We start from the raw sequence: 27,723 nt of genomic DNA, 5'->3' as shown, positions 1-27,723 counted from the left end.
ATATAGATCTTACTCCATTAAATCATTAATTGGTAGGTCTGGATGAAATTCTGATAACTATGGTACCTCCGATTACTCGTTGCTCCTGATAACTCAAAAACTCTGTAGGATTAGTAGACAATGCTTGCTTACACGTATAAAATTATAGGAAAATAATTTATTAAAGGAAAAGAATAATTTAAGTTACAACTACACAACTTTATACGACGATTTTTCCTTCACGAAATTCTTTCCATCTAAAACAAGGAAGCAATTTTTTTTAAAAAAGTATTAACTACGTCATAATTTTAAACCATTTTCTAAATTGTTTTTACCTTTGCACATCTGTAAACACTCTTCTTTAGTTTTAAAATTGTTCTTGTTTCCGCCGCATCCTCCATACATGAACATCAAGCAACTTCCATTGCTCTTCTCGTAGTAGTATCTTTCCATGGATGCCCTGCAGAATCCCGGATCGAGACGGAGATCGCACGCATCTGAAGGATAAACAATTGAATTAAGTTATTGTAGCGGGTCCTAATTTCAAAATTTTGCCAATTACCTTCGGCTCGGCTGATCGTAAGAATGCAGCAAAGAGAAAGAAATAAACTCTGGTACATGTTGATGTGGTGATGATTTATGGAATTCTGAGCAGAGGAAGATTTCTACGTATTTATTCGCGTGGAACTAATGGATAATAATTCAAAGTAACTAGTTCGAGTAGTTGAACAATTGAAAAATAAAATTATAATAAAAAAATCCTGAAGTACTGTACCTCTTATTGTAAACAGGATTTCTAATTAGAGAAGTGCGTGCGCTCGCTTGCAAATAATGAAAAATATTTAATAATAATCGTATAAATTGAAAAATAATGGCAAATATTAATTTTTTTTAATGTTTTAGAGGGGGTTTAGACGCAGAAAACAGCATTATTTTCACTTATCTAGAGAACAAGACGCGCTCGAAACTAGGTCAGACGGTACAATTTCGGGGATGAGTGAATGTTTCAGGAGATGCTTCAAAGATTGTTTACAGTTCTCGATACGCTTGAAAATAAAATCAATGACGTATATAAACGTTTTATCAATTACTTCCTGTTCTATAATTTCGATTTTGGGTTGATTTTTCTGTCAAATTTTGCAATTCGATCTTTTAAAACTGGTCTCCATCATTTGCTCGTATCTAGTTTAATCTTTCATGTAATTTCAAATTGTTAATAAGTGAGGATTTCAGTCAGAGGATATGATGAGAATTTTGTTAGAATATAATCCTAAAACTAGTGTCTGATCATCTTATAAGTTAAGCTTAATACTTGTTTTAGGCTTTAAACAATTCCATTTATAAAGCTGAAACAGAACATTCAGGACCATCGATATTAATTAATAATTAAGGCTTTTAGATGTGTTAATTTTCCATTGTTTTCGATATTCAAACAGGAACGAAACGTTGGCTGTTTATAGTGTTCATTTTTCACATATTCTGATAAATCACTTCCCCTTCTAAAAGATAGAAGTGATGAAACACATCTGTCTTAATGCTTTATATGATGTGCAGTTATGTCCAAAGAACATTCTCATTCATTCTGAATTCACGTCAGAACAAAGTATGACATTAAAAACACATTAACATTGTCTAATAAAAAACTGAAATTAATTCTTAAAAATGGATGGTTGGATGTTAGAGAGGCTGTAAAGGCATCATTATTATATACTCTCCCCCTCCCAAATATGTTGAACCCTGACTGTTAACCATCTGGCCACCACCATTGTTGGCCAAGCTGGATCTATGAGAGGTGCAGGTGGTCTTGTTAGTGTTGTACATGTTAAAAATTCCTATAATTCAATCTTTTGCATATATACTAATGGCTAAAATGACAAGAGTCCAAAGTGGAAATTCAGATTTTAATTTCCTCATAATCATATGCTCAAAACTAATTTTGGAAAAGACTTATGCTCCTATTCAACTATAAATGCAAAACTTAATTTCTGTCCTCAGTCCATATATTTTTCTAAGATAGTGAGATTGATCAATGATCAACAGCTGCTAACTCAAATAAGGAAAAAACATCTTATAAATCATCAAAATTCAAAGATTAAGGTGCAGTAGGAATGTAACAAGGGCAGAGGATAGACATATAGCAAATTAAGTACCAAGTGGCCAAAGATCATTATGATGAAAAGATAGCATGAAGACAATGTAAAGGAGCAGGGAGAAGGTGAAGATAAGTAGGTTATTGGGGGTAGATAGCCTGTTATTGTCAACCTCTCCATGCAATTCATTCTTTCCTTTCATATGACTAAATCACAAGGACTTGGCTCTAGATGGAGCAAAGTCCTTGTAATTCAATCATATAAAAAGGTGTATCAGCATTATAAGGAATGACAATTTATCACTTTAATATATTGAAGAATATGTGTATAGTACTTGAAAATAAATGAAGGGGACAAATTTCTTTTTCCTGCCATTTCTCAAAGGATTTCTTATTTCTTGCATTGAAAAAAATGACAATGAAAAAAGTCAACAAAAAAATCTGAACTTTAATCATAATATATATATATATATAGTATATGTAATTGTGTGTATATATATATTTCTACAAACAAAACAAATTTACATCTCTCAAAATCATTTCCCCCATGTCAAGTGGCAACATGGAATGTGTACAGCAACATATTAATTTTATATAAATTAATTTTTCTTATCACTAATTACAGAAATTTATGGATTTTACATGTACGGTTACACTTTACAGTTTGGCAACTACTGTATGTGGTTGACGAGTAGGCACATTTAGCAATTTTGAACATCGAAAAGAAACTATGTAGAAGCTAGACATTCATTTTTCCTGTTAATTTCTCTAGTATTAAGTCTCTAGACATGATCTAAGCTCACGGATGTAACGCCAATTACTTATTTTTTGATTTTCATACAATTAAAATCACATGATTTTGATGCTCGTTCTTGAAGATTTAAATTTTTGTTTTTCAAAAATTAAGATTTCAACATTGCCATTTACATATGAGCATTTTTATGTTCTTGACTAGAAAATAATTTACCGTTTGATTCTTTGGATTTAGCTTGTGTTCGTACATATATTTACATTACCACAGATGTGAAAGCTGTTTAAATAATTGCCAAATGATCACACGACACAAATATTTTTGTCATCACCTTATAAATTATTTACTTAAAATAATCTTTCTGGAATGTCTCACGATTAGTTTCGATTTAGAGACTGGCGTGGTGCAATTGGTGGTGCGGATGCATTTCCGACATTGGTTCTGGCTGGAATGGGCGGGGGATTAGGTGCAGTTTCGGCCAGAGCCTTCGGCCGCGAAGGAATGGGAGGTGGAGGGGGTTGGCTTGACGGTGGAGGAACATTTTCCTCCTCTTCTATGGGAGGTGGAGGTGCCGGAGGTAAGGTTTCCCAAGGAGACAGTGGCGGTGGATTGCTGGTCTGAGGGTGGCTGTTACAAAAAGAGTCGACACGTGGCGGTGGTGGAGGAGGCGGCATATCGGGTGGATGATTCCATTCTAATGATTCCTCTGAAGGTTTTATTACATCTAGAATAGGCATGTCTCTGATTTCACTTTCTTTTGATATTTTACATTCATTGTCAATTTTCACTTCTGTATTAGTATCATTCCTTTTACAACTGGATACAGATACTGTCGTAGGTCTTGGAGGACGGTGCACAGGTGGAAGCGATTTCTCTGTTGTAACCTACAAACATTAATTGTTTATTTATCCACACTATCAAAATAACACTGTTTTTAAACTGCAAGAACTATTACCTCAGAATTACTCTCTGCATTCCTCTGAGGTAATTTGGGTCGAGGTGGTGGTGGAGGTCGAGTGGGTGGAGGAGGACGTGGCGGTGGTGGCCTGACCAGTGTTGATCGACCAGGAACAGAAGGATTACATTCGACATCTTCAAAACCCGCCTCCACCATACTAGTTGGAGACGTGCGTGCCGAAGATGACTGGGATGGTGCATCTTCATTATCAATACAGTAAGCTGTGACAAAGACATTTATCTTTGAATTAAATCATTTAATCACTGTAGGGCAGTTATCTACACTTTAACATATACAGAAACCTAATGTATACATATTAGTTAAAACTCTTAGAAAATAAAGCTGTAAATACCAGAAAGATCATATTCTATTTCGGGTGTAGGAAAATCTTTGGGTTCAGGCACAGATACCTGCACTACATCACACAAAGGTATAGTGTTATTTCTACACAGCTGTAATTCTCGTTCGACAGCATCTTTCCATTCTGGTGTTTTTAAGTTAATGATTATATCATATCCTCGAACCTAAGACAGATTTAGAGTTGTATTAGTCAGCAATTCCAACTTTAATTTTTGTTTTGAATACAATTGTAAAGTTTGTACCTTTGTTCCAGAATATTTCAATGCTGCTAGTGCACTCTGACCTTCTCTGAAAGTAACTAGCAAAGCCTCTTCCCCAAATCTGTCAAAACATAGAATCTCATGGCCTGTTCTATATTAAAAAATATACTTATGATTTAATGCTTACCTTATTAAAATAACTTCTCCTGTTGTGGAAAACAATTGGCATAGTTCTTTGATAAATTCTTCATCAAACAAGCTGTATATGTCGGTATTCTCATCACATTCTGGAATGGTTATTATTACAGTTCCATCTGGTGGTCCCTGAGAATCTATCACCTCCTGGAAAATTGCTTCTCGTTTTCTTTCATCTACTTGTAATACTTCAACATCAATTTCTGCAATAACAGGCCTAAAAATACAAACACAAAATTTAATTTTAACAAAGTTACAAAAGCAATATTTACAGACAAATTCTTTACATTTTTAATATCTCCAATAATTTATTCTGCTGGATTCAAATGGATAATAATTAAAAATGAAAACACCATAGAAGCTGGAACTTTATATAGTAACTAATTTATGCTTACCACACAGTGACTGAGACCAGGAAATAGTCAAATTACTATACATCTCATCACAGGATAATATGTATTTGTAGTTAGAAATTGCTTTGTATGCTTTGCTGTTATATGTTATGCTTTGTAGTCAGAAAAGACTGATAATATTTGATTTTTTTCTTTGAAAGTACTTAATGTAATTTTTTGGATCATGGGTCCTTCTTTTCTTATAATATAAGAACCTATAATTTCTTCCATTTTAAATTCTGTCAATTTCAGTATCTCCCTAAAGAAATTTATTAGGCTTTCTCTAATATTCATATTATCATTCATCAGATAGCCAAATAACATCAGATTAAGTTGATTGGTTATTTTTAAATTTTTGCCATATACTGTTGAACTTCCAATTTCCTGTCTGAGTCAGGTAATACTGTTTCTAATTTGTTGACCTTCTGTTCCAATGAACCAAGCTTGGTCTTAAAATCCTTAATGTCCCAATGTATCAAACTAATTTCTGTTTTCACTTCCAAAATTTGTTAACTATGTGGGGCTTGAATTAGTTTTGACAACTGTTGTAAGCTGGCTGCGGTCAGGCTATCATCCTTCTCCATCAACTCGAAACAATCCATTAGTGTAGATTCAAAATTATTTTCCCTCTCTTCTTCTTATACTTTTTCACTCCTCTCCATATCCTTAGAAGTCGCAGGTTGTTTACAGAACATAGTTTCCACATTGGCTGATTTAGAAATCTTAACTGCATTACTACTTCTGGTTGATGGAGGCCGTCCTCTCTTCGATGAATAATGCAATGAAGGACCTGGATTTTGCTCAATTTCAGCCATAAGTAAAACCCATGTAATTAATAAATATGCCTGAAACTGCCACAAAATCATCATTAAATAATCTTTCTTTCTCAAGATAAGCTCACTTAAAATTCGTGCCAACATGATTGAACGCCTGAAGTGCTCCCAATATAATTAATTGAATATTAATTATTGTCCTTACAAGCCGAAACTGAATGAAAGAAAGTGTCACCAATTGAGAAAATGACAATTTAAATTACTTTGCCTATGTAGTCACAGTATTTTCCAAAAAACTATCATAATAATTCAACTATAATAAACTTCCATAAATAATAAGATTACAGCAGACACCATTTAACTTAAAGAAAATTATAAGATCTACAGTGATTATTTATAAATACCTATGATCAGATGTTTTCAATTCAGCTCTGCCATAGTGCACAATCTTTCCTGGAGACCACAATGGATCTTCTGAAAATACAGAAACAAGAATTTATAACAGTTTTCCTACATATAATAATGTAAGACATTTAATCCATAAGCATAAGTTGTTTTGAGTATACTTCAAAATCAGAAAATTACCCGTTTCGCTCAGTAGACGTCTTCTCCGAAACAAAACTCTGTCCGTCCAGGCAGGTATTCTGTTCCTTTCACTTGTGTCGTAGTCATCCGAAAATAGATCGTATTTGTAAGTAGGTGGAAAATTAATTTCTTTTTCAATGAAGTTCTTAAATACCTTTAACAAAAATAACAAGAATTAAATTTATAATAATTAATAATTTTATAGCTAAAAAATAATCTGATGTATATAAATAACATTGCTAGACCCAATATACTATAAGCTAGACTCCAACCAATTTATTAAATTTAATTGATTAAATATTATAAAGAGATGGTGCCTAACACTTCCCTCTAGTGCCAAATTGGTTGCTTAATTTATTTAGTATTTAGTCATATTTAGCCCAATAGAATTCGGCATTTAGTTGGAGTCTAAATTATTAATGATTGACATTTTAACTTAAATAATGGCTACTTTGAATTCAAATTTTAAAAAAAGAAATACTTGGATGAAATATCTTAATCAGTAAAAAAAAATGGCAGTTTTTCAAGAAAAAACATTCAAATATGGTCACTTCATTTGTAAATAAAGAATTATTGTATAATGTACCTGTTACAAATTATACACAAGATGTATAATTAGTGTTGTTTTAGTCACTCCTGAGTTTTAGAACTGAAACACAGCTTCCCTATCATCAAATGTCACGGCACGCCACTGATATATTATATACATTATTACACATACAAATATTGCTTTTGAATTAAAAAGTAGGTTACCTTTCCTTCTTTTTGTTGAACTGTTAATTGATCTTTCTGAAGTAAAGCTGGCCAGTCTCTATGACGAATCAATTCTTTAACCTCCTCATTAGTCATATCAATACGATAATTGAAATCGCCACACCAGAATACGTAATCGTGAGAGTTTAAAGTTCTCCCCTTAAATTTGTTACCCAAATTCAAAATTAATTATGTGATATTACATATATTTAGTATTTTGAACTAGCTTACCATGGGAAATAATATCTTCCTTGTAATTTCGTTATAATCGGCATTTCTTTCATTAAACTGAGACTGTCCTGCAGCAAAATGTGCACAAACAAAACACATTGATGTGCTGTGAATGAGAAGACGAATTGCCACACCACCTTTATTGCCGGTTGCTCCTCCTAAACCAGTTTTAACCATATCAACAGCAACATCCCTAAGAAATAAAAATATATTTTAAAAAAGCTGAGTATATTTAGAATTTTATGTTAAATAAAATAATGAGAAACTACTTTTCTAAAAATCAACATTTTTAATACTTTTGAGACACGTGCATACCCAAGTATTTACAATTCAAAAATTGAAATTTAAACTTACTTTATGAAAGGAGCAAGATGAGGTCTAACGAACAAGAAGAGACAGACACCAACTAGCTGTGTCGATGTTATTAATATATATTTATTATCTCGAGAAATTGTTTTCTGTAATTCTCCCATCCATTCTTTCTGATTGACTGTGCTGCAAGTGTTATTCATATTTTCTTTTTATTTAGAGAGAAATATTTACATCAAATTTTATTTTTTGAATAAGAGTACTGTACCTAGCAGCTACAATATTGCTTGCATTTAAATCAACTATTTCTTCAAATCCAATAGCATATATGTCAACAGGAGTGCTATCTTCCTCAAAGGAAAAGTCAACAAGAGCTAAATAAAAATAGAAGTTAGGGGAAAGCATTTGCAAGTAAAAATTTGACAGTCACATTTAATTACCTTGAGCTTTACAAATTTTTCGATTATCTAACAACCACTCTGCCATCGACTGATGCTTGAAGACCACGCTATTAAAATGTTTGCCCCCATTTACATTCCATGTAGCAACACCGATTCGGAGCATCATTGGCATAGTATATTCTTTATGACGATTGCACATTGCCCTCAAAATACTTGCTGGAACTAAGGAGGACACTTTTTAGAATTGACTGTAATGTTTGATAAAATAATATTTTTAACGTGCCTACCGTGAAGCATATAAGTAGGAAGAAGAGCTCGAGCTCTGTCTGCCAATTCAGTACTCAGAGCACTTCCCAGTAACAAAACGTCTATTGCTTCCTGTTTGCTACTATCCAGTAAGTTGTTCTGGATTGTTCTTACAACTGATCGGGAACCATCTTTTAACTGGAAAAATTTTAGAATTTATTTTCTTCAAGGCAGCAGTATTTAAAAACACAAAATTTTATATTTGAATTAAATGAACTAACCTTTGATTTTCCTTCGAGAGCACCAGTTCCGGCATATATTTTGCTGACCTGATCGCCATTCAGTACCCACATCTGACGGTAAAGTTCTTCGAACCTTGATACAATTTGAGCTTTGTCGGATAATCCCAAATATTCTAGTTGTTTGTAGAGTATCTTTAAATAAATTTAATTTTTTTGTTTATATGAGTATCAAAACTTCAATCTTGTTTAAATCAAATTTTGCTACATCACTTACATGTAGTCCAATAAAAGACTGAACGCAGTTTGTTCTATCAAGACAATCCAAACAATTTGCTCTGAATGTGCCAGTTTGCTGCCTGTAAAAACAGTAGAAAATACTCTATTAGCAAATAAATTTTAATGCAATGTCAATATAATAATTGTTTCATTAAAGATGAATGAAGTCAAACTTCAAAAAGACATTGGTTAAATAGTAAAAAAATTTTTACAGGGTCTTCAAAAAAAAAAAAAAAAAATACTACCATTTTAAATTACTGTATGTTAAATTGTTACCTGAAAAGTATGCAACATAAAAACTAGAACATTTACTCTAGTATATCTGCCATATATATCCAAATGCCTTTGTCTATTGCCTCTAGAAAGTGCAATAAACAAAAATGGCATCACCACAATAGAAAGCATTTTGTGTTCTGTAGTCTTCGAAGTCGAAATTGCTGATCATTGTGTATCACGTATACCTTGTACAAATTCAGAGGCAGCATATACAGACATTCCTTTTGAAATTGTCTGCGAATGAGAATTTTGAAGTGATCCCATGACCAATTCCAAATTTTGCAAACTACAGAACAAAATACTTTCTCTGTTGTGGAGTCACCATTTTTGTTTATGACAGTAGACAAAAAGACATTTGTATGCAGATGGCAGATTAAACTGACATTTATTCTATTGACTGATATATGTTGTATATTTCTGGTAATAATTAACTTAGCTACAATAATTTAAGATGGTAACATTCTTTAATTACATACACAAGCAATACAGTCAAAAAGTTTGAAGGTTGAGCAGATTGTAAACAAATACATTTATTTTTCTTGGTTCCTTTTTTTTTGTTGTTACGGACAAACTCCCAAGCACCAATGACCAAAAGAACAAAAAAACGAAAATTTTTAACTTAGTTTACATCGGTGCCCGATCCTGGAACATCATCCTATGTAAATTAGACAGTGCGGAGCTACACTGGATGAACAATTAAAAGCGGAACAGCCAGGACCAAGAGGAGAGAGAGCTTCAGGTGACCAGGGTGGTAAACGTTGTGGGTGATAAGCTCGAGGAGATTGTATCGTTTGGCTATACACTATTTATAGTTTGAGTAAGAGATAAAACGTTTTCTGTATTATTAGAAAGACGTACAAGATTCTGCTTATTGATTTGGTTATTACTTTACAATTAGATAACTTTTGTTCGGGTCAATTACCCCATTATTATTTTGGTTGTTAATAGAATTAAAGTTTATTTTTATTGTTCAGGACTGGTTGTGGTTTGTGGAAATTATTGGTTTAAATAAAGTCCATGTATGCCATGGCAGATTAAACTGACATTTATTCTATGTGACTGATATATGTTGTATATTTCTGGTAATAATTAACTTAGCTACAATAATTTAAGATGGTAACATTCTTTAATTACATACACAAGCAATACAGTCAAAAAGTTTGAAGGTTGAGCAGATTGTAAACAAATACATTTATTAAGCAATTTATTTTTGCACACATCCAGTTTTGAAGTAATGTATCTTGGCCACAATGTACCACTGTCAACATAAATACAACTGCAGGAAGCACTCCTGTAAAGCATTTTCTAGAATCATGTGTAAAGCTTACTGTGATGACCTCTGCAATGATTGGAACCACTGTTTATGAAGTTATTTCCTTTCTGGCCATATGAAACAATTGCATGTTGTCAGATTAGGTGTATATGCAGGATGAGATAAGACTGGACTGTCATGTGTGAAAATCCCATAATTTGGGGAGTTAATTACTTTTCACTTATTTTAAAAAGGTCAGATAGGTCAGGAATGACACATGTCTTACTTGATGACTATATCGATGAGTCAATTAAAAGTCGGATTAACTAGAAACAATTGTTACACAAGTTTTACAAACTTGTGTAACAATTGTTTCTAGTTAATCCGACTTTACAGAACTTAACCTTCTGACTCCTCAATCAGTGGTTATGGGTAAACAGTCCCTCCTAACAGTCCTAAAAATTCTCTGATTCACTGCATAATCTAGGAGCTATGAAGGTCAAGAGATATTCATTTAGAATGAAATGATTATTATAAACTCTCTCTCTCTCTGCCAAATAGTTTATAAGTAGTAATGTTCATCCAAAGACCGCGCCAAATAGACTCAGATCTATTAGATTGTTGTGCGATTTATATCTTGTATTGTTTATCACGCATATCTATATTAGGCCTTAACTTTGTAACCTCCTGTACCCTAGTTTAGAGATATTAAATAGTTATGTTTAAGTTAAACCTGTCTCTTCCTTGAGTATGGACACCTTGCCAACTTGCTCATGGCCTCCCCACTCCACAATTTGCCCTCCTACAGCCATTCTCTGACCTGAGCCGCCGATAAATGAGGTTTAGCCCACAGCTAACCCCCCTTCAGTTCTCACACATGTATGTTTTCACCAGCTCAGTTTTCACCAGAAAAGAATTATGTGCAGGAGAAACCAATTGATTCACATGGACAATGCAGAATGTGTGTGGCCCGAGTTGTGATGGAATGTTAACAACAATTGGTTTCTCTTGCATGACAATGTATCTGCACATTGCTCACTTCTGATGCAAACTGAGTAGCAAAAACATAAATGGCAGTTTTGTCACATCCCGCATATTCACTTGATCTGGCAGCATGCAATTATTTCTCTTTTGGCCGTACAAAACAATGTATCTGCACATTGCTCACTTCTGATGCAAACTGAGTAGCAAAAACATAAATGGCAGTTTTGTCACATCCCGCATATTCACTTGATCTGGCAGCATGCAATTATTTCTCTTTTGGCCGTACAAAACAATAACTTCATGGACAGTGGTTCCATCATCAGTGGAGGTCATCACAGCATCACAAAAGGCCTTATGTGCAATTCCAGAAAATGCATTGAGAGTGTTTACTAAAGTTTTATTAATGCTGGCAGTGGTGCATCATGGCCAAGGAACATTAATTTGAAAAGGAATGTAATAATTTGCTCAATAAATGAATTTGTTCACAATCTGCTTAGTCTTCAAACTCTGATTATACTTGTATACATATATATTAATTATTTATAATATAACATATGTTTAATAATTTAAATTACATGATTATTGGAAAATACCTCTTCAGAAAACTTCTAAAAACACAAGATTGTCAATAATATGCATTTAATACATTGCAATAACCTTTGAAAAATAAATATTTTTATATAATGAAGGATGTTTACTTGTTTTAGTTAAGTCAATAGTTTAAAAGTGGAAGTGTACATGATTATGAAAGTATTTTGTTTATTTTTTCTAACCAACTCAACAAAAATTATTGAATTACAAACTTATTAGTAATAATGTATTAATTGTACAACATTCAAAAGAGTGACAAAACAGTATGATCTTTAGTAAATTTTGCAAAGGATAGCATTTTATTTTTCCCCCAAATTCATCCCTTCGTCATACTTCTACCATTTGATATTTTTGAGTTTATGAAATAAATATTGGATTTCAATTAAAATTCTTCTATCAAAAAGTTTCATTTGATGGATATGAAAAATTCATAAATAATAACTCAATTTTTTAATAATTCATATAAGCTTTAAAAATCAATATATAACCACTTTTTCCCATTTTAATTCATTACGTCCAGTGAGCACTAAGGACACCTTTTTTCTCATGCCCATTGTGAGTTTGACAAGATTCACAATGAAGGAACCAGGCTATAAAGAATGGAGATTCCCAACATGTCCAGAATATAAAAAATTTCCAGATTTGACTGCCCCAATTTGATCCTAGGTCCTATAGAGAGATAGGCTGGCAACTTATCATGTTGAGGGGGGGAAATATGGCCAAGTCCACACTAAACTGCAAACTTATCAAAAATTTTGAAAAAATAATATGGCTTCTTAAAGGAAATAAAGACTTTCCTCTTAAGAATATGATCATTGAAAGCAGATTTCTTTTATTGAAAAACAGTGCAAATCATTTATTATTTTGTCTAGTTTTGTTGCATTTAGTAGTTTGAGTAAATTCTCATAATTATAGTTTATCCGAAGCTTAGAAATCAAGATCTATTACTTTATAACCAATGTAATCAATAATTTTGTAAATTTTTCTGTATAAATCTTTTTTGCACAAAAAATTTAGAAACAATACCAAATAAATGGTATTTTATTACACATCCAATATCTTGAACTGTTTTTATACTTGCAATGTAATAGCAAAGTAACCACAGTAATGATAATTGTAACATTTTGTAGAAACAAATCATGTAAACACTCAAAAATATGCACTTCTTAGCCAACAGACTTTAAATCTTAAAATTATATAACTCTATTTTCAGTTTTTCCTCCTATTTTATATCCATATAAATTCCATTAAACTATAATCATTATTGGTAACTTAATATAAAAGAAACTATGTAGCCACCAGCTAAATCTTTTGGCCACCAGAATAAACTCTTAATTACTTTTCTAGGTCAAATATTGTTAGCCTAAACACCAAGATAGTTAAGGCATTATGCTACTGCTCAGATAACCTGGAAATAAATCTGTGTAGGCAAAGATGCTGGGAATTTTGTTTTTGTTGGCACATGTCTAGCACTGTTCCTCAACATTTTGCCATCTCATTGTGGTCCTAGCTGAACTTGCAGCCTTGTAAAAAGTAAAGACTAAAAATAATTTGTATATAATAATATTTAAAGTTAATATAAATAATTTCTCACACAATAACATCAGATCCCTCGGAATAAAATAATCCAAAATCTTGAAGCTGCGAAGAAATTTTCTTCTTAAGTACAACAAGATTATCTTGCTTTCCGCCTTTGCACATCAAATGGTAATCAAATGTAATATACGGAATGTCATTATGTCTGGATACTTTATGATGATTCTGTTTAAAGTAGTTGTTATTACATTTTCATAAATTAATAAAAAAACTTTATGTAAATATACACACCTGGAACATTTTACTAAGCATCATTTCACCTTCTTTACAACCTAATAAATTTATTATCACTTGATCCCCGTATCTTTGTTTTATCGATGTCAAATGCCTATAAAATGTTTCATTAATTAGATAAACTAATTATTAAACAGCTAAATTAGTCAGTATTCTTATACGTAAAATATTAACCTCTCAAAAGCCGGAGCAGAAGCTTCGCTGCCTCGAGACATTTTGACTTTATGTGATCCCACCTATTAAAGATCACTGTTATTTTCGAGACAACATAATCGAAAAACTGAAAAAAATGAATAATAATTTACTTGTACTCCTGGTTGTTCCCAAAATAATGGTACGGATCCTCTTGTCTGTACATGAGAAGCTATTTTATCCCCAAGAAATATCACCTGTTGAATACAAATTTTATTTTTCTATTCTCAAAAATGTAAGAATGAAAATATTTAAAAACATGAAGAGACCTGTTCCGTTTCTACAAAATTTGCAACGTGGCCATCGTCATTAGTCCCACGAACGTTAAAACGAGTTCCTGCTCTTTCACAACTTAAACGTGATATTACGCAAGCTCTAGCTTGATATTGTCCTATGTAAATCGTTCTCATTTCAACTCCACCACACATCGCTTTCACTAACCATTGAGAGCAATCGATTCCAAATCTAAGAAGATGAATATGCAGCATTCGATTCCTGAAATTCATATTTTAAATGTAAAATTTGTTTGATTACAGATATATTATATTAATACTTATAATAGCTTTAATTGTTACATAAAACACTTGCCAAAAGAAACGATTATCTGTTTCCTTTGTATGCACAGCTCTCTGTGCGCAGAGAGTAAGATCGAGAGGTTCTTGAGAAGTAGATGTCCAGGAAAAGTAGAAAGTGCCGGAATTGAGTACTTTTTTCACTTCTTGAATGCGTTCAAGATCTTGAGGATTGTTACGGAGCGAAATAAAAGTCGTGTCCGTAATTCGAAATATTTCTGAAGTTCCTAATTTTCCAATCGATAAACATCCGGTAATTAGAACAAGATAGAGTACTGGTGTTTCACCTATAAAAGGCAAAAATTATTCTTTCTAACAGAAAATTTTATTGAAACATAAAACTGATTCAGCTTAATGTAAATCATACTGAATTTATAGAATATACTACTAATGATTGAGAAACTAATAATAATAATTCATTCAAAATAAGATAGAAGTTCTAAGGAACTGCTGTAACTACTGATTATAATTGTGATTATGATGTCTATGTTACTGTCAAAACTCGTTTTTAGTTAGAATGCATTTTAACTAGTTGTAACTAGTTTATACTGGATGTCTTTGTTAAAACCCGTTTTTAACTCAAATTCATTTTTGACTAGCAGTAAATTCTAGTTTTAACTAGACAAAACGGGTTTTAACAAAGACAACCAGTATAAACTAGTTTCAACTAGTTAAAACTCATCCTAACTAAAAGCTGGTTTAGACTGCAACATATAGAGTGATTCGGGGAAGATGCCTACTTTTTAATATTTTCAAACAGTGACATCAGATATTGTCGTGTTTGTATGATGAATCGTTGGGCCAATATTGAGTGCGGAAAGCTGTAGTTGGCTACAGTTACCTCATTTTCTATAACTGAGAAGAATAAAAGCAAGATAAGAACAAAGTTTTTGTTGTAAAATGTTTCTAGAATCATTTTAAAACTAAAAGTTAAAATAAAATTTATAAAAAATTGTGAAAAACAATTAATGTGTGATGTAGTTAAGGTTCTAAAGTTTCCATTGTGAGCTACCGCCAATCCCGATCGGACATGATGGAACATGTGACTCCACTAGGCATCTTACCCCGACAAATGGGAAAGATGCCACATTTTTCTTGGGGTAACATGCCTATTTTTTTGTTAATTGAATTCCAATAGCGCCTATTTTTAATAAATTTTTGTTTTCTTGTTTTATTGCAGGATATGCATAGAAATTATATAAGGACTTCTCAAACAGGTTTTTGGACTGAAAGCTTTCAGCTAGCTATAGAGCATGTAAGAAATGGTGGAAACTTAACAATACTTATACTGCGCTGTAATACTTACTATGAAGTACTTTGTCTACATATGCAATAAATTAAATTTGGTTAAGATATTCAAAAATTAATTTTATGCAATTATATTTATCATCATACCCTAATGACATTTGGCATCTCACCCGGATACTTGGGGTGAGATGCCTAAAATGCCAGACAGTAAAAAAAGTTGTCATTGCGAACACAATATACAATTATTTTTCATATACTCCAAAGTTTTATTTGAAAACCATGCTCAAGAATATGATATTTTCGTTAGAGGCCTCCAAAACCCAAATTATTGCAATAATTTCCTTCATAAGCCAAATGTTAGGCATCTTCCCCAAAACACTACACACAACTTTATTTCCCCCAAACATATTTATGTACCTAAAGTTAGTTTTAACTAATATTAAAAGTTAAAACTAGTTTTATCTAAACACAAAACATGTACAGCAGTAAATTAACTAGACAAAATAGGTTTTGTCTAGTAAAAACTAGAATTTACTGCTAGTCAAAAATGAATTTGAGTTAAAACTAGTTTTAACTAGACAAAACAGGTTTTAACAAAGACATCCAGAATAAACTAGTTTCAACTAGTTAAAACTAGTTCTAACTAAAAATGGGTTTTGACTAACATCTACATCAAGATGTACAGGTACACTGGTCAAAACAATTAAGAAACGTGCGATTTTAACAAAACATACAAGCCAGTGTAATAAACAAAAAATTATGACAAACTTTGCTGAAATATATATTTTTTCCACATTTTGTTGTATATTTTACTGTATCTTATGTAACAATAACTTCTGACATTCAGAATTGTTTGTCATAAATGTTTGTCAAAGCAAGATATGCAGCATTTCTTGCTTTGACCAATATAGCCATAAACTACAAGATTAATGAAGTGCGAAATAAATTGAACTTTCAATTTCACAAATGTGTGACAAATCGGACTTTAGTTTCTTCTTGATAATTTATTTATTTAAGGGAAATTGCTTGACACTCCCAACTGAAAACAAAGGTCTAGAAAACCATCTTACAATTACTGGCTTCTGGAGATTACTGGCTTCCACTATTGACAAAACCATTCCAGGATAACCAGAAGCTGGCAAAAAAACAAAGTTAAGCGATAATTACTTGGCTTAATAACAAGTAACAAAATAGCCTGACCATTAGAGATTACTCCCAGCAGGGAAGATAAATGCATGCAAATTGAATAATGTATAAATGTGTAAATGAGGTGACAACTCACATCGCTTTACCAGTTGTGTTGTTGATTTACTAAATTAGTATATTGCTTAATTATTGTATTGCATTCATTTAGTAAAAATCTGTATTTATTAAATAATCCATTGACTTTAGTTTATTAATCTCCAAGCACATAGTATTTTTCTAACTACTGTTTTCTAGGTTTGATTGTTACCTCCAGTGATCAGGGGCTGTATTCTGGTCACCATCTCTGGTCTCTCACAAGCCGGTCACTGATAGGCTAATCATTTGGATTAGCCAACCGGCTTATGAGAGATGAGAGACAAGAATACGGCCCCAGATCTACTCCCTCTCACATGGACTATGTATTGAAATTTGGTCTCAAGTTTGTTTTGCAAAAAGAGCTAAACTAGAGAATATTTTAAATTGTTTTAGTCAAATTGTACAAACAGTGTATATTAAATTTATTTACTATAAAACTGTATACAATAATCACAGTTTCAGTGAAATGTAAAATAGGGTCTTCAACTTACCAGCTGTAACCTGTAGGACACCCAAACATCCATTGGCATCCAATAATGTTGAGTATTGTCTTTTGACACTTTCAGTTTCTTGAGAGGCTAAAAGAAGATTTAAAAAGGCACATTATTATGTTATATTTTCATATTTGTTTAAGGATTAGCTGTAAGTTATATAGACACATTAATATAACTGAAAAACATTAACAGAAATTATATTTACGAGGGCATATCATATTAATTTATCACTTTATACAACTCAGTAATAGGTCCACCTTCTCAATACAGTCTCCCTTCAGCCGCATGCACTTGGTGCCAGGTGGCAGCCTTATATTTATTTTAAACTTATTTAGGTACAAAGTGAGATATTCTGCATGTATTATGGAAACAATTAGTAATATTTGTAATATTACTAATTGTTCTCTACTATCTTCATTGTGGTAACTCATCAATGAGCATTATACCTTTATATCAACATAATTCAATAATGGAACTGTGATGATCCGAAGTTCTTCACAAGAGGACTGACATGTAGTGTCGAGAATTGCCGAAACGAAATCCCGAATAGAGTTGGGATAAGAAAATGATTGAGGACTTCACAATTTAACACAAACTTATTTTAATAAATCTAAGGCTTAACATAAGAGGATACAAAAAACTTAAACTTAACTGCTAACTTAACTAAGGTAAGGTTATAAAATACAATTATTTACAGAAGAACCCCTTTTATACGACAATATATGATAAACTTTACAATAGGGGTTATCACTTTTCACAAAGAACAAGAAACACGTGTTATAATTGACTCGCCTTTTTTTTTTTACTTCTATCCTTCCTGTCTTTCTTATTCCCACGTCGTCCCTCTGTCTCTCTCGCCTCCCCTTTGTCCTCACCTGGGAGACCACTTCCTTCTCTAGTCCGAACGACGAACACTCCAAGAACCCACGAGGAAAAAGTCCTTTTTCACACAAAGACGTGTCCTTTTATAATTTCCCTCCATCCGAGCACATAGTCAACACGTGATTCCTATTGGCCAATCAATGCGTACCAGCCTAAAAGGCTGTACATGATGATGGCGCCACAATATTACAAAGAAAATGACAAACCCCGATACAAATAAACGAAACATTTACAGAATATAATAAATATAGTAGCGGAGCACTACAGACATACCATTATAAGGGCATTTTCTAGTAATAAGGCAACTTTTACTATTCTCTACTATTTCACATTATATGGATTGTGTGTTTTAGTTTCTTAATGGATGTTTTACATGGTCAAAACAAGTATAGACCTTTTTTATTTTTTAAATAAAATTTCAGGAATAAATAACTTCAGAAATTCTTGTTTCAGTAGAAACAAGATTCAAACCTAATGTCACGCATATTATGTATGTGTTTAGTCGTTTATTGAATGTGTGTGCTGCATTTTAATCAATTTTCTTCATAAATATGAAGACAAATCTGATGCATATTGGATTTTTCACCACAATAAGGCATACCCTTATCACTACTCACTAAAAACAGTTGTCTTAGAGCAATTAGTTTTACCACATAAAGTTTGTATTTAAATTTAAAAATACCTAACTCTCAAAAAGTTAAGATCTATGCACATGTGACTCAAGAAGGACAACCAAAATTCACACCAATTCATACACTACTTATAATGAAAATGCTCATATCCAAATGTTGCAAGGTGAAGTAGCCAATTTCAAGACAAACAGTTGTGTTGGAAATTTGTCTCCCATCTAGAATACCCTTGTAATCAAAAAGTCATGCATATCAAAATATTAACTTTTGACAATTTACAGAAATTCTTACTTTTGTATAAGTCATAAAATTAGCTGCGGTATAACTTTGTTAATTGAGGAAATGGTTTTTCTCAGGAACTACAGATTTTTTATTGTTTTGCATTGTTATTTTGCCAATTGCTCTAATCCATGTGTTGCAGAAAAGTTTCATCAGAAATATATGGATTCTCTAATTCTTGAAAGAATTCTTTGGTGACCATCTTATTAACCTCACAAAATAAAGTTGATTCATAGCATACACACACATGCTTGATTTTCCAATCACTCTGTATAATGCTCACAAATATAAAATATTACAAATCAATTTTATATATATATATATGATTCTTGTAAAGTTATTTATTTTGTATCTTGCTGATGTAATATTCAATTGAATATTGAAAATTTTAAAATTATATGAAGATTTACAATAATCAATATTAATTCTTAAATATGCACAAAACTAAACACTGGAAAAGTTAATGATTTCATTAACTTACGACATTTAGAAACAAATTAAAATTCACAAACACCAAATATGGATCCATGGTATTAATTGTGAATTTTAATGTGCAAGAGTCCGAGTACGGGTTTCTTCTATTCTAACTTTAAAATACTTTTTAAAATTATAATGTATAATTTTCAAATATTGCACAATGTTTATTTCTTCTAAACTGACATTTAAATTAATCAGGTTACAATACTTCCTGAAAAAGAAAATATATGACAATTGTATGCACAAATAATGTGAAAAGGTAAACAAGATTTTGCTAAAACAAATGTCAATTTTAAATTAATTCTAAACTCATTGGTAATCATTTTACTAATTTTTTTTATTTACGTATATTGCAAGAAAATAGCAAAGATTCTTAAAAATATTTCCCAATTTATTGTTTTTTCTATTAGTACTCTGAATGTCCTTTCAACTTTAATTGCCCTTAGCACACACATTACATTCAAAAAATTGAAAATTCTTTAATTTATATTCTATTAAATTTTATGCAGTAGAATTTGAAGCAATGTTTTATATTTTGTCAGCAGTAGTAATGTATATTTATAGACATAAATAGACTTATGATAGCAAAAATTATTTCTAATTTACAAAAAACAAACAGGCTAGCCTTACTTTGTATAATTTGAGTTATTTTGACACTTCTAACTTACAGAAATTAATAATGAATAATTTTTTTTATATAGAAGTAATCCTTTCAAGAAACATTTTACTATAAATTATGCATATTTTTGTTTTTTTATACTTAATTTAAAATACAAAGATTTTATTCAGCAATTGCACACACACAATAATGAACAAACATTAATATGGTATGGTATTAAAAGCTTTTCCCTTATTCCTTAGTATGTCTTTAGTTTATATATACACCAAAGGTGACAAACTGCAGTTTGTGAGCCTCATGTTTGGCTCTTCTAGATCCTTATTGCAGTTCTTATTACTTACTGATAGAGATCTGACCTTAATACCTCTGTAAACTTATGTAATCTATACACTATGTATATAATATATATAATACTGTTCCAATAGAAAAGATAGCTCTCTTGTATTTCTGATACAGAGTACATGACTCTTATAAGGTTCGGCCATCCCTGATGTACATGCACACAGCTTAATGACTAGGACATCCTGATACTGTATCAGTATTGTCAGTATCTCTACCAAATACTTTTTGTTCTTGATAGATTTGGTCAGATACTGATATGGTATTTATACTTTTTCTCAGATATCTGATCTGGTATTGTTACATTTTTCACAGACAAGTACAGTCTGACTGAAACCGGATTTTGCAGCTGAATTAGAAACTGAAATAGAATTTTACACTCGTTTTGGTTAAGTTAAACTTATATTAAGAATATTAATGACCAGAACTCATATATATTAAGTCAAATTTCATTTCCAAAATCTATATATGCTTAGAGTTCTGCTGACCATTTATAAATATTTAGTTAAACATTACACAGTACTTTTGTTTATTAATCAAATTGTACCATTAGTGGTGTTTAAAATGAGAAACAATATGGATACTTGTTTGTACTGACATTTGTAAAATTTGAACACAAGAAAGAACTTTCAATGTAAAGACACTGTCTACCTCATCACTAATTATTTCTTATCCACCCATCCAATGTATAGTAGTACCCACAGAGACCATTAACATGACTGTAGATCTGGGGCTTCTTTTGTGCACATAAGAAATCATACAAGTGTAAACTGACATACTGACTGACACACTGACTTCAGAACTAGACAACCAGGATTCAATTCCCTGTAGTAAGTAATAAAATATGCATTGCTGCTCTGAGTCCCATTCAACCTTCATTGTAATGAGAACAGGAAACCTATCCCTCTTCTTACATGTTCAATTTTTTACAGTGAAAAAAGTTTATTTGAAAATTTTCAAATTTAACTTTTTGTTAAAATTGTTGAAATTAATAGTTAATTTTAGACTGTCTCCCTTCGGGATGTTCAGTCAAGTTTGGACCAGCGTTGGGGCCTTCCTGTGGAATGTCTCAGCTACACGGCATGTTTGTCCTGATGACAGATGTGACCATTTCGGTAAATTAATTTTTCATCTTTAAACACAGTACAGTACTATATGCACAGTATATTAGAGAATGCTGTATGTTGATTTTATGTTTTCTAAGCTATCTTTTGTTTACTATATTTACATACAAATAATGCTAATGATGAATGATGTTAAAATAATAAAGCTCATGTTTCTTTTGTAAATTACTTAGTTTTTCATTCCATCAAAGTTGTGGATCCTATTGAGTGTTTTTCTACGAAGTGTATATACTGTACTTCATGCAATTTTCTCACACTGTGTTCTTTGAAACGTATCCACACACAAAAAGATAGATAGATGTATCTTCCAATTGTTTTTACTGCTGAGAAGGCAACATGACAGGCTGAACAGCAACAGCTGGCACAATTTCCAGTTTCAATATTGGCAGGTATTAATACTTTTATCCCTAGTAATGACAGATCCTGTAAGATTATGAAGAAGCTGAAAAATTCTTATATACCTGAAATGTTTAGTTATGCTTAGACATATAAATATTCCTACTCATTGTGCTACAATTGTTACATATAATCTATGAATAGTAGACTATACCACAAAGGTTTGTCTAGGTATACTACAGTAAGCGACTCTTGTTAAACTGAACTTATTTCTCACGACACATCCTTGTTAAGCAGCAATACTAGAACATGTTTGGAACATTCAGTAGTACACAGTTTTAACAAAAACTTCAATGAGCTAATAATATATTTAATATATTAAAGCAAAATTCTCATGATCAGATCTAACTTTCATTCCTTCTCTTCTCTCCTTCAGGAATTAATCTTGATTCCTGATTTTTGATGTTATTAAGACACTTTTTCTACATGTTAATGTTGATATATCATGTTTAATGAACTATGTAGCTGGATACATAACCTTACAATGTATCACACAATGACTTTCTAACAAACTTCATTTACAAGTAAAATATTCTTATTAAACTAAAATTCACAATGAAAGCTTGTATTGAAAAAAAATACTAATCTAAACACAATGAAATAAGTAATCATTTTACTCTTTTTAACAGATTAAAGTTATATTAAGTATTTCATACTAGATTTGAGACAGTACTACATAAAGACCACCCAATTTACTTCATTTATTTTACAAGCTCAATCTACAACTATAATAAAATCATTTATAATTATTTCATCTGCAAGTGATTTACTTTTTTATATAGTGAAACATCAAATTGTTGGAAGTGTAAAATATATTTCGGTAGCTCACTTAACGCCTTAATGTAAATAAATCTGTTGAGAATAAATAAATATTCTTATCTACATATCCAGGAAGTTTAGAATATCATCTCAAATTTCCTGATATAAATTTCAATTGTTGAATGAATCATTCAAAATTTGAATAAAATTCTAATATTTCTTTGCAATTTACAAATGAAAGAAATTCATCTATTGTGTGTTGAAATATACACATCCTAAGAGAAACCAACAATTTTTTTTCATATGCAAGTCATAATAACTGACTAATGTTCAATAGAAAACAATATCTGAATATAAAAAAAATATTTCCATAAATTTGATAAATATTCAAGACACAAAAAAAGTCCAGAAAATGTATTTAGAATTACTTTAAAAACATTTGTATTTTGTTAATAATATAATAAAGCATAGGTTTGTTCTTTTTAAAAGGAATAAGATTTTGAAGTTGGAAAGGGCCACAGACCGATTTAGATTTGTGGTAGCCCTGCACTACAACATATAAGAGGCCCTTTGTTCTCCACCAAATTAGAATGGGCAGTGCATATAAAGTGTCTGAGAATGGAACAATGCCTGCCATGATGTGAGGTGCTGAGCTATACCTTGTTTAGCATACATGTAAATTCATCAAATCAAGCCCAAGAATTTTTCTGGGAGTCTGTCCCAAATATGTTGGGACTCATCCCTTACCACCTGATTAGCACTAATTTTGGGCCTAACCAAAAACTCTCAATGGGTATGAATAAAAGGTACATTTTTAGGGCTTTATTCAGTCAGAATACACCAATACACTGTATTGGCAGATAGTATATGAAATATTGGTAGCCAGTATTTGGTATCAGCAGTTACTCAGTAAAAGCAATTCTATATGTTCAGTCACCATATGAAGGCACTGGCAGTAATTATTTTTAGAAAAAAAAAGCACTCTATATAACTTTGAATTTTATCTAACAAAACTAATGCAGTAATTGTAATGCTATAATAATAAAATTAATTATAAAAAATAATTTATAATAATTATTTCCAATTTCGGAAGACAAGTTAAATTGTAAGGATGTTTTTGTAAATTTATTATGTAAATTAATGGGCAGTTTTGAGAAGTCACACATCAAAAATTTCCAACAACAAATAAGTAATGATTATTTTTAGAATAAAATAAAGGCAATTTTCTTTCAGTGCCTCGTCTTCTACATTTTATTCTAAAACATTCAAAATAAACTACAGGGAGGCTAGAACTAACTCCAGCAGTAGCCTACAAATAAAGGTCTGTTGTGAGGTGTGCACTTTGTCATTTGCACAACTATTTAATTAGGAATGTTTTTATAGTTCTTTAAAATATTTATTTTAAGATTAAATGTATAGAAGACCCTTTTACAAGAAATTATTTGCATGATAATGTAATTCCTATTGTGAGAACTATGACAATGCATCTTACACAAGATGAATTAACAAATTATAATTAATTTAAAGAATTATGACTTGTAAAGTGTTAGATTAATAAGTTACAAAATTTAAATTAAAAAAAAAAAGTTTAAAAATTTTATTGAAATTAAATTTTTTTATAAATTCAACATGTTAAAAAGTTTATAAAATTTATATTACAAGAATAAATGATTGATTATACAATTAAGCCTAATAGCTAACCACTGCTGCATGTAAATTTACATAATAAAATTAAAAAGTTCAATTTTCTTCAGAAAACTTTACTGTGGAAAAATTCTTTTAGAGCATTTTTAATACATTTATTAATATTTAACTTACATGAATATTTAGAATCTGCAAGTTTGTGCTGTTATAATCAAAGTTCAAGGCAGTAAGAATTGTGTAAGGGTGGAGAAAACAACTGCTCGTCATCCATGAAGTTGTCCGATTCAAGTTTACAGTTCAGTTGCTTAATTCATTCTCAAGTCACACATCAAAAATTTCCAACAACAAATAAGTAATGATTATTTTTAGAATAAAATAAAGGCAATTTTCTTTCAGTGCCTCGTCTTCTACATTTTATTCTAAAACATTCAAAATAAACTTTAAACTGTGCAGAATACAATTTTGACTACTGTATAAACAATAAGAAGAATTTAAATTACAGAATTTTCTTAATTAAAATACTTATTTTAATTATTATTTTTTTCCTAAAAATAAAAAATAGTCCTTTATGCTTCTATCAGACTACACATTATATTCATTCTAAAATTAATTCATTTACTTTATTAAGTTTTAATGAGAAAGTGGGTGTTTTTTTTTTATATTTTACATTTGGAAAATAGCCAAAACTGCTATTATATCAATATTAGAAAATTTCTATGCTGATAATTATTATAAAAATAGTAAAAATTATTCCAGATAATTTAATAATTTATTTAAAAAACTATAAGTTTAAAAACAATGCAGACTTGCATAAAACTTACAAATGTCTTATTCTTCTAGTCAAAACAATTACCTTAATTCTCTTTAAAAATAAACATTCATTCGCATATCTTACCAATTATCAACAGAAATAAACTTCAGAAGGAAATTCATAAAATATTTTAACAATTTAATTATTTTATAACACTCATTTGCTAATTATTAAATAATTGCAATCAAATATTTTATGATTAACAGCCACAACACACACAATCAAAAATAATATATTGTTTTTACTGTTATGCAATATCTTCAAATGATATAGGCACATGCAATATAAATTTTTAAATATTCTTCATAATAATTTCTAGCAAAAACATGCCAATAAGATAAATTAAATACAGCTGCATAAATATTATGATTTCATTTGTTAGAAAGTTAAACTTATAGCAATAAACTTAATTATCGTTTAATAAGGTGAACAGAAAAAATTCAATAGAATATATATGAATCATTTGTTCTTAATACCAAATTTCTCATTAGAAAATAATGATTTACCATAAGTAAATGAGGATATTATGTAAACAAACATCAGATTTTTGTTTATTCCAAAGTTTTTCCATGTAAAATTTTAAAAAGCTGAAGAAAAAATTGTTTTTCTAATACAAAGTACTACAAGAACCAAATAACACAGAAATACATAAATAATATATGTACAATTTAATTTTTATAGTACGAAATCTACAAAAATTGAACAAATAACAATTATCTTCATGATTGATAGCCCGTATACAAAGTTAATAATATAACCTTATCTAATTTATAATCATTTCTTCTTTTATACCTGAAAATCAAAGAAATATTGGCATTTTCTTCATCTGAAACTGCACAATTCTCGAATACAGAATTACACATTAAAAGCTCAAGAACATTGATTCTGATTAAGTAAAACACAATTAGAATTCATGTGTGAAATTACATGTGTAACATAAGCTGTGGTTTATGTGTGCTTTTAAATGAAAGAATTATCAAAAATAATTGTCTGTATTTATGTCTTATGTAGATACAAAGACATTGAAGTGTATTTATATTAAATATATATTAATCAATAGATAAATTAACTTACAAAGTACAGCAACAGCTTCAGATTCAAACAGCAATGTTTCATTTCTGTTTCTCTGTTCCAATATCACGCTGTAAGCCAGAGGATTCTGTGGATTTATTTTATGATAAATGCGAAAACTTTTACCAAGAGCCATAATTATTTTCCTACGAAGATTGCATTTTTCTTTTAATTATTATTATTTTTTCCTTCTCCTTTTAATTCCTTCATTTATAAGTCACGTCGCCATACGGCTCGATTCCCTATAAGTTACTGAACTAATATAAATAATAGGCTCACTTTTGTTCGGATTAATTCACCGTTTTGCCGGGTTAAACTCCACACTTTATCACAGCTGATGTACCTTTTAACTTCATCCTTCAAGTTGCATAAAGCGCTACCTGAGTTTTCTTTATTCGATTTGGAAAAAAAAATCGAATTAAAATTATTTTTAATTCAACTACTTTTAATTTATAAATAACTTCTCTTTTATTAGTATTATTATAAAATTGAAATTTTAAGTATTTGTTCACTTCGTAATTTTAATTTAATAAGCGCGGATGGCCGAGTAGTTATAATGGCAGCCGCCTGAAATATCCCAGGAATTTTTTAAAGCGGTGTGATTCAGATAAGTCGGTTCCCGTTTCTTATCACCGGCCTAGTCGTATCCAGTGGTGATATTCGAAATATTTAACAAGAGGTTCTCTAACAGAAAATTTTTCCCTGACAATCACCGACAAACGAAATGGAAGTTTTAGCTAGAAATAAATACAATACCTTTTCTTGCGATATATCTAATAATCAGCGGCGTATTTGAAACGTAACGAGCCCTGGACGAAGACCAGGTAACAAAAGTATATTAGTGCTGTCGACGTTCTTTTCTTTTCTTTTTTTTTAGGCAGAGAAATTTTTCACCCCAAAATGGAACTCTTCGTAATAGACAGATGTCATCATCTCTCCAGATACATTATCCTTTTTCTTTCGCTGTCCATAGCCCGACACGTGTTCCACAGCCATCTTGTATTATCTCGCGCGCGTGAGATTGTGGGATCTCTCTTATGACTGGATCTAGTTTCAAGAACTCTCTTGAATCGATCGCGATTAAACCTCGTTTCGGTCGAGATTGAAACGGTCGAGAGAGATCGCACCAAGACATAGTCCCCGACCTTGCTCACAATCTAGATTGAAATGCTCGGTGCGAACGGGGTATAAGGCCCTAGTTAAGTAGTATTACAGAGTATAATACGTATATTT

General features: G+C 31.0%; 2 protein-coding genes across 2 annotated transcripts; both read right to left on the bottom strand.

Moving 5' to 3' along the window:
• Positions 1 to 128: 128 nt before the first annotated feature.
• Positions 129 to 614, bottom strand: LOC136981478 (PI-actitoxin-Afv2a-like). Its single transcript, XM_067277789.1, has 3 exons — positions 542 to 614; positions 315 to 476; positions 129 to 236 (listed from the first exon to the last, which is right to left on the bottom strand). Exons 1-3 carry the CDS (start codon positions 597 to 599, stop codon positions 190 to 192), a joined length of 267 nt encoding a protein of 88 aa, XP_067133890.1. The 5' UTR covers positions 600 to 614; the 3' UTR covers positions 129 to 189.
• A 1,882-nt stretch (positions 615 to 2,496) lies between these two features.
• Synj (synaptojanin) lies at positions 2,497 to 26,838 on the bottom strand. Its single transcript, XM_067277795.1, has 23 exons — positions 26,494 to 26,838; positions 17,458 to 17,544; positions 14,454 to 14,724; positions 14,135 to 14,360; positions 13,979 to 14,062; positions 13,848 to 13,909; positions 13,671 to 13,767; positions 13,438 to 13,604; positions 8,739 to 8,820; positions 8,504 to 8,656; positions 8,264 to 8,420; positions 8,016 to 8,198; positions 7,844 to 7,949; positions 7,621 to 7,761; positions 7,267 to 7,459; positions 7,036 to 7,194; positions 6,283 to 6,436; positions 6,102 to 6,171; positions 4,525 to 4,749; positions 4,380 to 4,458; positions 4,130 to 4,301; positions 3,775 to 3,998; positions 2,497 to 3,703 (listed from the first exon to the last, which is right to left on the bottom strand). The coding sequence occupies exons 1-23, from the start codon at positions 26,624 to 26,626 to the stop codon at positions 3,197 to 3,199; spliced, it is 3,732 nt and encodes a 1,243-aa protein (XP_067133896.1). The 5' UTR covers positions 26,627 to 26,838; the 3' UTR covers positions 2,497 to 3,196.
• Positions 26,839 to 27,723: the final 885 nt, after the last annotated feature.

The sequence above is a fragment of the Centruroides vittatus genome, unplaced genomic scaffold, assembly GCF_030686945.1.
Source record: "Centruroides vittatus isolate TY-2023 unplaced genomic scaffold, ASM3068694v2 contig_766, whole genome shotgun sequence".
Lineage (NCBI taxonomy): Eukaryota > Metazoa > Arthropoda > Arachnida > Scorpiones > Buthidae > Centruroides > Centruroides vittatus.
Note: the sequence above shows the minus strand (reverse complement) of the source record. Positions and strands in the feature narration are given on the sequence as shown.